The sequence below is a fragment of the Cyanistes caeruleus genome, chromosome Z, assembly GCF_971803275.1.
Source record: "Cyanistes caeruleus chromosome Z, bCyaCae1.hap1.1, whole genome shotgun sequence".
Classification (NCBI taxonomy): Eukaryota; Metazoa; Chordata; class Aves; order Passeriformes; family Paridae; genus Cyanistes; species Cyanistes caeruleus.
The window spans coordinates 8,578,890-8,593,363 of record NC_141732.1 but is presented as its reverse complement, the minus strand read 5'-3'; the positions used below and the strand labels follow the sequence as shown (position 1 = coordinate 8,593,363).

The 14,474-nt window shown below is 41.8% G+C and overlaps 1 protein-coding gene across 4 annotated transcripts in view; it reads right to left on the bottom strand.

The window, feature by feature from the left end:
- Window positions 1–12,800, bottom strand: part of EPB41L4A (erythrocyte membrane protein band 4.1 like 4A) — a 120,459-nt gene extending 107,659 nt beyond the window's left edge. For all 4 annotated transcript variants that reach the window (XM_086868088.1, XM_086868090.1, XM_086868089.1 and 1 more), the window contains exon 1: window positions 12,428–12,800. In XM_086868088.1, the coding sequence (XP_086724214.1) occupies window positions 12,428–12,526 (99 nt within the window). In that variant the 5' untranslated portion in view covers window positions 12,527–12,800. The remainder of the gene's footprint in view (window positions 1–12,427) is intronic.
- Window positions 12,801–14,474: the final 1,674 nt, after the last annotated feature.

Genomic DNA, 14,474 nt, shown 5'->3' with positions numbered 1-14,474 from the left:
CCAGAAATACATTTGTAAAGAACAAAATACTTCTCAAAATAACCCAGAATAAATGTGGTAGATACCCTTTAAAGGATACCAGAAGCTTTTGTCTCCCACAGCTTTAGAGTTTGCTATGTCCCCAAAGAAGAATGCACACCCTGAAAAGAGAACTGAAGTGTTCAGCCAACTTATGTGTTGTACACAAAAAGAAGAGATGGGACTTTTAGAGATTAAAAAATAATAAAGGGAAAAATATGGCTGAAGAATCTGACATCACTTTAAAAACAGAGGAAAAATACCCAATCTTTTGAATTTAAGGGCTTTATTCCATCCTGAAAATATTATTAAAATGACATTTTTAAGCCCAGTCCCCCCTTCCCCTACCCAAAGTAGCCAATGGAAATTAAACCTAAAACACTGAGGGCAAGTCAGGATATTCACACATCTCATCAAAATGTTCCTCTACAAAGTCTGGTGGCCTTCTCCCCTTTTTCACAAAGCAAATGGCAATACAAAAATGTTTGTTTGCAAGTATAACCATTCTGTCCATTTGCATCTCTCCTTTATTTGCCTGGGAACTTTTTCTCTCAATCACCACTACTGAACTTGAGCTCCCTCTCACCTGTGATCCCTCCTGAGGTGTCCTAATTTGCTGTCCTCCAAGGCACACCTTTCAGGACTATTTGCTGCCCTCCGAGGCACCCCAATACATATCACCCACCCCTTACAGTCATGGTATGATAATCAGAATTACGAGAGTCTGACACTCAGCTTTCTTCTGCTCTGGCATATTAAATAAACAAACCAACCACGCAGACAAAAGATTGTTTGTCAGATTGTTTGAAAGGACACCTGTTGCGGGGGTCTGGGCTCTGTGGGACACTGTGGAAGTGTAAGGCTGCAACAAGCTCCTTGCACTCCATCTCACTTCCCATCGCCACAGGAACCACAGGGAATGAGGATCAGATGGTTCCTTAGTGGGAACAAATACTAAAGAAGTACTGGTAGTCATGGCCTTCCAGTCCCACTTTGTTCTGACAAGTGACATCCTTTCCCTTTGACAGCCGTGAGATTACACCACTTCATAAATTACAGCCACCTTCTACAGCACAGCGCATTCCACCAACACAGAATCAGAGCAGAGGCAGGGCCTAGGGCAGCATTCTTCTGTATCTGGTGCTGGCATGACAAACCAAGCAAAACTCATTTCAAAATAGCAAGTTTTGCAGATAGTTTGAGACACCCCCAAGAGAGAGATGTGGAGAATCTGCTTCCATGTTACCTGTCACACCAGCATTGTTGGATTACCTCTTTTCATAAGGAGTATCCAATCATTTGCTTCAAGTACCAAGTCTGTGCTGAACTCACTCCTCATTAGTCTCCTATGCATTCCTCCTCATTTTTAAAATTCTGAACTGCTAGTTCCACCGGTTTCCTGTGGTAGTCACAAACAGCATAAAAAGAAAATTTACTTTCCTTTATGGTTCTCAATTTCTCTTACGAAGAAAATTCTCAGGGGAGAAAAGAACAAAACCCCTTCCAGCTACTATTCATCCACCAAATAGATTTATCCATTCATCCACAACTCTTTTACACTGTGATGCTGAGATTCTGATGAATCAAAACAAGAACTGTAATTTTTTTCCCAGATCTAACGTATTTAAATGTGCAATAATAAAATAAACTAGATATCCAAGATAATACACAAATGGGTATTACTACAGATAGAAAATATTTTCCAAAACACTACAAATAACCTCTTCTCAGACATAAATAAGAACTTTCAGAGAAATATATAGTATATGGAAAACAAAAACCAGATCCAGTGGGTTTTGACTGATTGAACTTTCTTCTGGCTGAATTCTACACAGAACTTCTGCAAAGTGTTAAATAATGTGCTTACCTACATTAGTAGTCATGCCAAATTTTTCCGCTAATTGTATAGGGAAACTGCCATTTTCTGCCTTCTTAATTCTTTTAATGGAATTGAGATACAGAAGATCTTCCTTTCCATTACTAAGAGGCATTCTATCTCTCACACGGACAAGAGAATTTGTTCTTTAGTGCATTCAGTTCTTACTTTCCTGAGAACACAGGAAAAATATTGAAGTGCTGAGGCATTTATTATCAAACTGGCTCACTCAACCACAGATTTTACCCACCTACCCAAAACTTTAAGAACTGCAGGAACATAGCTTGTCTTCTTCTCTGCTTTATGGACAGTCAGTTGTAACCCTGCAGAGTTTAAAATATAACTACTGATAAATAAATAAGCACATCTCCCATACAAATTAGATACACTTTTCCTTCATATTAATTACTACCCATTATTGTAATGTTTTCATTATTTATTTTAAATGTAAGCAGGAGCAGTTGAATTTCACTGAATATAAATGATTCCTCTTACTAAGTATAACTAATGTGAACACCTTAAAGGAGTGAGAGTTTGCCAATTGCATGCACTCCCCCCAAACCAAGACAGAATTAAGAAGAAATCATTATGGGCAAGAAGAAAGAAAGGTTTCCTAAATAATAATCTTTACAGACCTCTGTGACTTTTAACAACCAAGCTTTGACATAACATCCCTAGTACCATAGGTTACTGGTTCATTCAGCCCTATAGGGACTTCCATGCAAGAAAGATAAAAATGCCTATGTGGGTACGTAGTGGGTTTCATGCTGGCTAAAACCGCCAGTTTTAGCATCACTAGCATTAATTTCAAGCTAACATTATTTACTCATTTCCTGATGTGAGATATGAATTGGGAGGAAGGTAAAGTAGGCTTAAAAGGCATAAAGAAAACCTCATTAACAGAACTAAAAGAATAATAAGAATCAGAATAAAACTTTCACAACACTTTTCCTCCCCTCCCCACAACTCCTTTTCTTTCCCACTGACAATGCAGAGAAAAAACTTGGGATTTGCAATCAGTTACCACCTCTACAATAGTCTTTCATCAGTTCTTGTAGGAAGAGAAGTTTCTCTCACCATGCCATGGAGAAGTCTCTACAAGGAACAGTTCTCTCATGTTTTTTTAACTTTTACAGCTAGCAGCTGCCCAGAAAATTTGCAGTTGTGAAGTTCTTCCTGTTTTTCACAGCCTTCCCACAGTTGTGTTCATGGGCGGTATCAACTTACAGGGTACTATTTTAAGGATGAATTTTTCAAAAGCAAAGGTTCTCTTCATCTATCTTCAAGATTATCTTCATCTTTGGGAACAGAGGTTTTCTTCTTCTCTCCCTGGGGGCAAAGGGTCTTCACCACTCTCATCTCTCTCTCTCTGTTCAAGCTTCTCATGGAATCACAGCTACTTCAACATTTGTTTGGCTTCATTATGGATGCCTCTGCCCATGTCTACAGTTTGAACACTCTATTCCCCCATACTTTTTTATGAATTAAAGGGGGTATTCTAGGGCATATTCTGTATCATAGTTTATCTCTGTGGCCTTACCACAGGAATTCTAGTCCAAGACTATGGTATCTCTTAATTCTCCTTCCATTTAGGACTTGACTCCTTCTTTATTTACCTTGGTGTCTTCGTGTTGTCCTCTATGTGTCTTTTTCTCAAACTTGAGAGAGGATAGAGGTCTGTAGGCCTCATCTGTGCAGTGAAAGAGTCAACACCTTGCCCAGGGCCTGCGGATGGTCATGATGGTTTCTGTCAGGATGGCCGAAGCAGTCACAGTGATGGATTTCAGGCCATGCTGGGGCTGTGCCAGGATCCCAGGAGACCCAGCCAGAATGGTGGTGGCTGCTCTGGCCACATGGCTGGTCTCTGGCCCCTGCTTCCTTCGGTTTCAGCTGAGGGCTGATGGCTTGCCCTTTGCAGCTGCTGGGAGCCAGGCCATGCAGGCCGCAGCAGAGCGGGGCCAGTCTGATTGGGCCCAGTTACCTCCTCAAAGTCAGAAGCAAGAGAGATTTTCCCAAGCTTGCCCATGTTTAAAATGTGAACCTCACAAAGGCAGATCTAGCTTCTTAGTGGTTTAATGAGTTGTCAATTCTCAGAGCTAGCCAGCTATTGGTTTTTGCCAAGCACAAAGGAAGCTCTTAGCGGCTTCTCTCAGAAAAATTATTTCCATAGGTGGCTTCTTCAGAAGCCAGAGGTCAATTAATGCAAAACCAACACAGAGGATATTAAATTTTGGTTATTACTTTCAATAACCAAACAAAGATGATTTGTATATCAATTCAAAGGAAGTTCTCAGGTGTCTTTTTCCTGACTCTGGAAAGGTACTACTAGAATTACCGTTCACAAAAGGTCTCTTCCCTTTAAAGAAATCAATGTTTGTGGTCACTGTGAAAATAAAAGTTCACTCTTTAAGATTTTTAGAAGTTTAATAAGGGATAAAAGGGATGAAATCCTGTGCTGTGGTGCTTGGCTATCTGCCAAAAGCATACCCTTAGCTTAAAACACTGTTCTTTATATACTATTACATTACAGGGGGTTCATGCATATTCATAAGAGTTTATACATATTCACACATTCCTTCGAGTTTAGATGTTCTTTTACTTGATTTTAACCTTTGACTTATCTTCACACCATCTTGTAGTTATACCAACATATTTCATTTCTTCTCATGGTTCCATCCTGTTGTTTTTAGACTCCCTGATAACGAGGAGTCAGTAAATTGGGTTGTGGTTTTTGTCACTGTTATCACTCAGTCTACAAATGTGAGGAACTACCTAATTATCTTACACCATTCTCTGAGTTAGTTACATAAAAGCATTTTAACATTATATCCTGTTTTAGGGCAAATCTGGGAGAGAATCTCCAAATGGGGTCCCTCCAGAAAGCAAATTCAAGCAGCCCCTCCCCCAGCTGCTTCAGGAAAATATTTCCTTGGAGAAAAGCGGAAAAAACTGTTTATTTAACAGAAATTGAATAATACTAAACAATAAAACCTCTCGCTGTTCGATGAGATGGCAAATCCAGAAAAGTCCTTTCCATGGGGTATAGCTGGGCTCTCTCAGGTTCTCATCAGTCCCTCCAGTGCTGGAAAGTGCCGAGGCCCAGGCCCCGGTGGGCCACAGGCGTGAGCTCCTGGGGTTTGGCTGGGTGTTCAGTCCAGAGCAGGTTTGAACACATCCAAGGAAAAAGGGGAAAAAAAACCAGTCCAGGGAACTTCCCTGTCTCAGCAAGCTAAAAACTAACGAAGAGCAGAGGAGAGCTCTGTCCTGCTGTCTGTCCATGCTGCAGACACCACAGCCCAGGAGCAGGATGGGGGACAGTGAGGGCTCTTTCTGAACACAAACTGCAGCTCATTCTTCCATCCCTTTGCTCTCAGAGCTGGTCTTAGAGGTGCAGAACTTAATATGTCACATAAACAAGGTGACTGGGGATACAAGCATCATAAAGTCACCCCAGGACACATCACATAGTCTCTATTTTAATATAATGCTATGGCCTAAGATATATTTATCAACTGACTATTTACTATTTATATAAGCTATACTGTGCATACATAAACTCTCAGATTATGCTATACCAAAAAGCAGTTAAAAGGAAATATGAATTGTACTATATCAACATATTTGTGATTAATAATAATATGTAAAAGTAAATATATAAATGTGACAGCCAATACTGTATTGTCATTTATAACAGTCACAAGCCAAGGAGAGCAGATGAAGCATGTTTCCCACTTGGTAAAACAGGCAGGTTCTCCTTTTTGTGCTGCAGCAAAACCGAAAGAGCAGAGCTCTCATTCTGCAATGTTTCTATTGGTTTTCCACTTCTGAATAATATCACAGGTTGACCTCGAGCACATCCTCTTGACCTTAGTGCCTACAGTGTTCAACCATCCTCAACTCAGGTTGGAATGAAAGGAGTGGGAACAAAAGTTCAATCAATATTGAAATTTTACCTTACTGAATTTTTACCTTAATTTTAAACTGCAATTAAATTGTTACGCAGCAAGCACAAGATGTGATCAAAAAAGCAGCATCTAAAATGTGCACTTAAAAACGTGGTTTTGCAAAATTGTAACCAGAGACTGAAATGTGATTATTCACTATTCACTATCTCAGTTGTGGAAAAAGTGAAGGTAATATAGCTGATTTATCATTACAAAATTAAATCTCCTTTAAGAAAATAAATCTGAAAAAAAAACCCCAAAAAACTGGCAAGTCATCTCTCATGTTTCTACCAAAAATACAGATATTAGTACTGATGCAATATGACCAATACCTAATTTCTCTTTTTTTTCATGTGTTCAATATCATCTTGAAAATAGATACCTTTACAGCATGAAGTGACATAAAATTTTACCTTTTAAAAACATTCTCTTTCTGAAGCACCTTATCAATTCAGTCTCTTCAAGATTTATCATGTGATAATTTTCAGCAGTTTTCTTTTTTCAGGGAAAGGATTGCAATTCTGCAGCTGAATTTTAGTTCAGAATTTTTGTGTACTAAAATGAATAACATATCAAGAGATGATATTTAACTATACTAAATACTTTAATATAAGAAATGGATAATCCAGGTTACATAAATCCAAAACTCTACAATAAAAAAGCAGCCTCACACAGCTTAACTTGCCCTGGTCATATTATGAAATTACTGCTCAATGAGAACAGAAGAACAGACACCTCTGACAGTATTATTGCTCAAATCTCAGACTGACTAAGATGTAACTTCATTTAGAAGTTAATGGATTTCCTTCTTGTTCTCACACTGGTTTCATTAATTTAGTTAAGTCCACATAGGGAAAATAAAGTGTCAAATTGCTCATTCATCTTATGGTTATTTCATGGGGTATACAAAATCACTGGCTTCATCTGCAAAGATACTGGTGAAATTAGTAATCTGTTTCAAATTTTTGACAGTAATTTTTGCAGAGCAGTTAATAGCAATGTCCATGAGCTTTTTTGTTCCTTTCACTCTCCGTAAACTAGAAGTGTGCACTATTTCCGTCCATTTTTACAAGACTGAAATACTGTAAAATTTCACATAAACAACCTGGTCCTTAGTGTGCAATCTCATGACCATTTTAGACCCATAACAGAAACTTAAGAAACACCAGCACCTTTCTGATATGGAAGGGATTATCAATAACTCACTTTTTTGTTAACATTTTTTTTGTTGCTTTGGCTACAGATAATGTAGATTGTATATAGCCATGTAGATGTATGATGTCTACAACACTAAAGAAGAAGAAGAGTATTTATTCACACTTGGAACTTGATGATATTGTCTGTATAGTTTTCCTGCTGCTATGCAAAATATGTACACATAACAGAAAACTGTTGCTTCATAAAGAAAATAAATTACAAGGTTGAAACAAGACTGATATTGTGTCCTTTTAATCAATTCACTTTTTATTAACTATTCTTTTCAAATCAATATGCTGAATATCTATAAGAATCTGCCGTGAAAGCCTTTATTAATCAATACCAAAGAGGGCAGAGGAAATTATGATTAAATATGCTTGAACTTTGATATTACAGTTTAATAATTATTGTACGTGGTGAACTACCATAGGTGGAAAGCAAGTGCAATTTACCTTTAAAGAGATTTTTCAGATTTCTGAAGTAGTGTAACTAGAAAGTTTAAAAACATTCTCCCAAAAAGATCCTTTCCTTTCCTTTACCTATTCCTAGAAGAATAAACAGCAGAAATCACTTTCATAAAGAATACTTTCCATATTCACAGCAAATTACTACCAATTTGACTTTTAATGCTAACTCTCAATTAAAATAATTAATACAGTGTAAATTCTTTCTATTCATAGGACTCTATTTCCTGCTATCAAATACATTCATTAAGCATTTTCACTGGGAAAAAAATAGCTTGACTGCTTGGTGTACCTAGAGCTAAAATATGCTTGATGCAAAAGTGCATCCCACAATTTCTGTATACACTATATTTTAAAGGCATGATGTCTGGAACTGCTTAGCTTCACTGGGACCTGAAAAAAACCAAAAAAATAAAAACAAAGACAAAGCAAACAAAAACCCAAATGAAAAATAAAACAAAACAAATGAAAAAAACAAACAAAAAACCTACCAAACAATATAGAACCACCCCCCAAAAAAAAGGGAAGGAAGGAAAAATACCAGAATAATCCACAGGAAACTTTCTAAGAAATTATGTGTTTAATTCCTTCTATAGCTCATACTGAATCATTTTATCAATTATTCCATAAGTATCTCAACAATATGTGTCATATTCTGATGAACCCACTATTTGAGGTTTGGGGTTTTTTTTAGTCACAGGTTTGGGTGTTTTTTTAAACCATCCTTTTAATAAATTCTCAGTAAATCATCAGGTGTTATGGTAGCCAGAATATCATTATTAAAATTACCTAATAAATTAATATTATGGAACATATTCTCCCAGGAAGACCTTGTGTATCTTTCCTGTTCATCATTTCTCTTCTAATGAAATACTGTTGGCCCATCACATGTCAATCTAAAGAGAACATAAAAACTGTGCTCAGAGAGGAATTTCAAGGAGTACTTCAAAAGTGCAATGACCAGATGGCTTAAAACTAATTAGAGAGCTTCTTCACTGCAGAAGTAGCTAATATTTTTTTAAGATCCTTATTCCAACCAAAGAGTTGTAAACATGAAATACAGATGCTTCATATATTTTCATATATATTCATATTTTTAGCTTCTTCAGGAAAAAAGGGAAAAAAAGGGGTTCTTAGATTCCTGTAACATACACATGACAAAATGAGCACTCTTTCTGAAACAGCTGATCACAAATAGGTTTCAAAGCATTATTTTTTAAGGGCCCACAGAGGTTTTCCTTAACCTCCAAAAACAAGTTTTTGCAATAAGGCCCACCGCTGTTTACAAGGACAGTTAGCTCAGTTCTTAACAGAGCCAAAATATGTAATGCTCACAACCCCTCAGCCCGGTATCATGTCAAAAGACCACAGACATACTTTGTGACATCAGATTTACCACAATTACTACTGTACCATCAAAACACATAAGGTTATTGTTTAGTCTGTGTGAAGACAAAGGAGCAGTCCTAGAATTGTTTTTTATCTGGCAGCTGATTCTTACCATATCTTTAGCAAAAACCCATTTCCTAACTGGAAACTTGAACATCCCTTTAAAAGGAAAATCTGTCCCCATCTGAGGACATATACCTTGACTAGACAAACTATACCAGAACCCGGTGAACAGCCTCTTCCATCCCAAAACTGTTGGGACTAACAACTGCCATCACTTTATTATCTCAATGCATGTACACTCCAGAATATCCGTTAATGTACTATAAGGAAACATAAAAATTATGAGACACCTTTCCATACAGCAGTGCTCTAACCTTGAACCACAACAACAGAAAGGGAGAACAGTAATGCTGCACTGATAATGGTAAAAAACAAAACAAAAAAACCACTGAATCTGAGAAGCAAAAATCAGTTTGAGGAACTACAAGGAAAAGATCCTCACAAACCCCTCCAGACAGCATGGCCCATGGCAGAATGGTCAGTTGCTGTCAGCCTAATAGCAAAAGGAAGTTGTTTCTTTGTCATATGGCCTTGAAAATACCACTTGACCTCTTTCCATCTCAGCTTCCCCACTTGGGAGCCAGAAGAAAACAGATCCTTTCCTTTCCCTAAAAATCTCTTGAAAATACACAGAGAAAAGCATCCCTAAATTGCACTCAAAGTCTCAGTCTTGTAACCTCTGCTCAATGTGAAGTACAATTTGAAGCCCACTGTAGTATGAAGAATGTGTCAATGAAACTGTAATTTAAAAATGATGTCTTGATGAGTAGAGTTGCTGCCAAGTATAACAAGCCAGAAATAACCACTATACAAACTAAGCAATGCATCTTCAAAACTTTCTGGACACAAGTATCTACTTCATATCCAATTCCCTGAAGAAACAAACTTGCCTCAGACTCCTACAGGGCACTGCCTTCTACCCTTCAAAGCAAGATTATATCCACTAACATCAAACAAGTATATAGACAGCAAAAGCTATTGAGCTGTAGTTTTTATTTCTAATAGACATGTATCTGCTTAGGGAAAAAGAAGGGAACAAAGTTGCTTGTACAACCATTTAAAAACCCTGCTCCTGTAACAACTCAGGATCTGAGAGAGTACCAAAAGCTTGTTTCCCATGCAGATCTAAACCAAATTAAAAGTGAAGGTAAGAAAAGGAAGATCCATCCAGAATCTGTAGTTCTAAGGAAATGTTTGTTTTAAAATAAAACACATATGAACTTTTACAAACTATACCTAGGTGCCAATGCTGAAACACCAATAAAAAAAACCAAAAAAACAAAAAAACAAGTCTATGCATTTACATGAGTACATTTAAAAGATTTAAAATAAAACATTTGTATTTCAAGGTTAGAGTGTCAAATGCCAAAGCATGACAGAACATGAAGTATTTCATGTTCTGTTTCATTAAAAATTAATAATATAACATCCTTGGAAAGCTGTAGAATAGTCACAACGTGAATGTCCCTTGAGCAGTTTAAAATGACAGAAGCCAGGACTGAGTTGACAAAGCCATTTCTGCCATCCTCCAGCTGTGAAGTGGACCAGGACAAAGAGGTCCAGCTGAAGGCTCACCCAGCAAAAGGCTGGACAGGAGCTGCTCTTCATGCACACAAACACTTGTGCAGGCACAAAGGCAAGGGAGGGCACCATGGTGGAAACCACTGGCTAGGAGAGAGCTCTGCAGTTCCTCGTTATGCACTTTCAAAGGCTTATGGAGCTACAGCACTGGGGTGTGGCTTCACTGTGTACAAACTTAAAGGAAAAAAAAAAAACCCACAGAAATCAGGCTGCTACAAAAAGGGAGATTCTCCCTTCCCTAAGGTTTTCTGCTATGCAGTGTGAGTGCCTATGCAAAAATGTTAACTGCTACTTTTCTTGTCAGATCCACACACTGTTCCCACTGATTCCATGACTGCTCTGTGGTTAGGTTCAAGACAGAGAAGGAGAAGGTGGAAGGGATTAAATATTCAGCATTATACCACATTCAGATCACATAAGAAATGGCAGGGAGCCACACCCTCATGTTAAACTAGACAGTTCCCAACACTGAATGTCATGCATTCTTGGAAAGAAGTTACATCTTCAGACTCTTTCTTTCCCATAGGACATTTATTTTTATTAGACACTGCACAAACCTGTCACTTTCAGGCTTTAGATTCATTAGACTAACTTTGGGACTACCTTTGCAGATTACTCTTAACGTACTCTGTGACTGCACACTTACTTCACAAAAGCATATATGCATGCATGATATACACACCCACACCTGCACATTGAAAGTTAGGGTTTTTCAGAAGTGTCTAAACTTAGACTTCAAAGACACAGGTACTACACAGGTACTGAATTCCAGCGTCACCATGATTTGCTTACTCTTCTGGGCTAAGCATGGATTTATAAGCCTATCTGCAGGCAGTTGATTCAGCAAAGCTTGACAATTCTGGATATGTGTAGACCTGGTAATACCACTGATTACAGCTGAAAATATATTGTTAAATGGAAACTCCCTCTCTCTCCACTACACTCTTTCAGGTTCTCCTTTCCCCAGTTGCTTCACCAAGCTTCAATCATTCAAGCTAAAACAGGCAAAGGCATACAGATTTTTATTCTTTGGATGTCTTAGGTAAAATTGGTCAGCCCTTACCAACTATAAATTTTAGAAGGACTAATTTCTTTCTTTCATTGTGTTTTCTCTCTCTTTTTTTTTTTTTTTTTTTTTTTTCCGTGATCCAACACTGAAAGCACGTTCTTACATTGCTAAAAAATTCATGTTCCCGGCTCTTCTAACAAGGACTTCAAGCGTCTGCGACATGCCATCCGCTGTCGTCAGGCTTAACCAAACAGGACCAAGTTAAGGGCCTTTAGAAAAATCTCAGTTTCCACATGCTCTGTCAGGGCTCATTAGCGCTTGGCAGATGACCACTTTGAAGAGTTCATCCGCGCCGAGCCTGCTTTAGTGGCGCGGGAGCTGTTCCCACCGGCCGGGCGACGGGACACCGCGCTGGGGACGCGCTCGGCAGCTGCTGCAGGCCCGCCCCGCTCCGCTGCCGCCGGCCTTTTCCCGGGAGAACGCGTCCCAGGGCAGACACGGCCCAAGGCAGAGGGAGAGGGGAGTGACTCAACAAGGGTGCGCAGCACCCCGTGGACACGGCCGCCGCCTTCTCTTTTTCTGCTGTGGCAGGTACAGAACAATACCTCTGCGCCGAGCGTCCCGAGTGCCACGGGGTGGTCGGCACCTGCTCGCTTTAAGTCACTATCCCGATGTGAAGCCTCCCAGAGCCACGTCTGCCCCACGGGCGCGCGTCACCCTGATCCATCTGTCCTTTGCGCGACCATAAGCAAAGTTACTACCTTATTCCTTCTCCTTTTTCCTGCCGCCGCTCCCTTCCCGGCTACCGCAGTCGGGAGGCGGCCGCCGCCGGGCAGCCCCGCGGGCTCTCCAGCATCGCATTCCGCAGCCCCACCGGCGTCCTTACCTTGATGCCTTGCTGCTGTGTGGTCAGGGTCAGCTTGGACTCGTCCAGGAGCAAGACTTCGCAGTAAAATTCCTCCGGGACAGCGCAGAAACAGCCCATGCCTGCTGCGATGGCCGAGGGACGAGGCGGGGAGGCGAGAAGAGCCCCGGGCGGCGGCGGAGAGGGGCTGAGGCGCAGCCGGCTCTGGGCCGCGCCCGGCTCCGCGCCCCGGCTGCGCGGATGGAGCCCGGCGGCTGCTAGGGCGCACGGCCCAGCCCCGCGGGGCGGCCCGCCGCCATCCCGCCGAACAGCCTGGACGGGGCTGCCGGGCTCTCTCTGTGGGAAAAGGGGGGAAAAAGGCGGCTTCTTTAGGAAGGATCCCAGGGCGCAGCCCTCGCCCGCGCCCGGCTGTCACGGCGGCTTCCCCGCCGCTGCCGCCCCGGGGAGGTACTGAACCGCCCACCCGCCTCGTCCTCCGCCCCGTCCGCGGAGGACGATTCCGCGCCTCCCCTTTGTGTGCAGGAGCGGGGCTGGGGGAGTCCTCTCCTCCGCCGCTGCCGGGGCGTGGGGGTGGTCCCCGCCCGGCCAGCGCGTTACCTCCAGCCGCGGAGCCCGCGGGCGGAGCGGGGCGGTGACAGTGCCCTGCCGGCGCCGGGCTGCCTCCCTCGGCTGCCCGCGGCCCTGCGGGGGGGCGCCGGCAACGCTCGCCTCCTCCACGTCGGGGGCGGAGGGATGGAGGGAAAAGAGACCCATCGGCCGGGCAGCGCCGGCCGCTTCCTGCCGGCCGCCGAGCAGGGCTTCCCGGAGGCGCCTTTGGGGCGGAGAGAAGCGGACGGCACCTGCCCGGCACCGGCACCTCGCCGCATCATCGCAGGGGTCCCCACTGGCGTCCCAGGTCCGGGTCCGGGCCCTCGCTGCCCTCTGCCGTGGAGGGGGGCGATGATCCCTGCCCCGGCGTGTGCCCCTTGGTTGTCCCCGTGGCCGCCGGGCACCGCTGCCCGTGCCGGCGGCCGCGGCCCCGGTCTCCGCGGCAGCAGTGACCCCTGCGGGCTGCGCCGGCTCCGCTCTGCCGGGCGTCAGCTTGGGGAGCGGGTTTTACCTCTGCACGTGCCAAAGAAGTGCTTCAGGAGACACCACGAGTGAAGGGTCCAGCAGAAGTTGAATTTTTGAAAGTGCCCTAGGTCGGAAGTCTATTCTTCATCATGCTGTTAAATACTGAGCTTGCTACAGGTATACTCAGTTTACAAAGCAACGGCTCTGTAGTATTAAAAACAAACAAATAAATTTTTAAAAATCAATTTTAAAAATTGAAACCAAAACCCAATCATTAAAGAAAAGGAGGAGCATGAGAGAACCTCCAGCTGCCTTTGCAGTTGCTGTCTATAATTCCTGGAGCACGCAACAATCTGCCTCTGAACTTTCATTGCTGCACATACCTATAATCCAGGATTTTTCCCTCTCAGGTACAAAAGGTATCCCACAAGTGCCTGTGCATGTACGTAAATCTGTATGAGTAAGTCGTCCTATTGAAGAAGTTTGCATGTGTAAATTTAAGAAAATGCAGAAGTATTTTTCTTATGGTCATCAACTTCCTCATGCAGCATAAGACAGGGGCACAAGGAAATTACATTGACAAACTCTGCTGGGTACGTTGGTTAAGTCTGCTTTTAAACACTTGTCCTAAATATAACCCTGCTGCTCCCAAGAAATGTCACTCTCATTTTCATGTTTGAACTTGGACCTTGGGGTGTTGGGATCTCCATATCTATCCTGTAGCTGCAGAAACAATATTGCATGAGCACTGGGAAGATCAGGACAAAATTCACTATATACATTAATAAAAGTAATAGATATTTTGAAAGATCTAGAAAAACTTACATAGCTGAAGTTAAAAAATTCAAGTTCCTACCCTTTTTTCCTGGGCAATATGTACCCAATGACAATGCCATCCAGAAAGCACCAAAAAACTAGGAAATTTACTAATGGCTTTCTAAACACATTTTTCAAACAGTTCTTGAGCCCCTCTGACAGCAGACAATTTTCCAGAGAACAGATGGTTCCTTTTCCC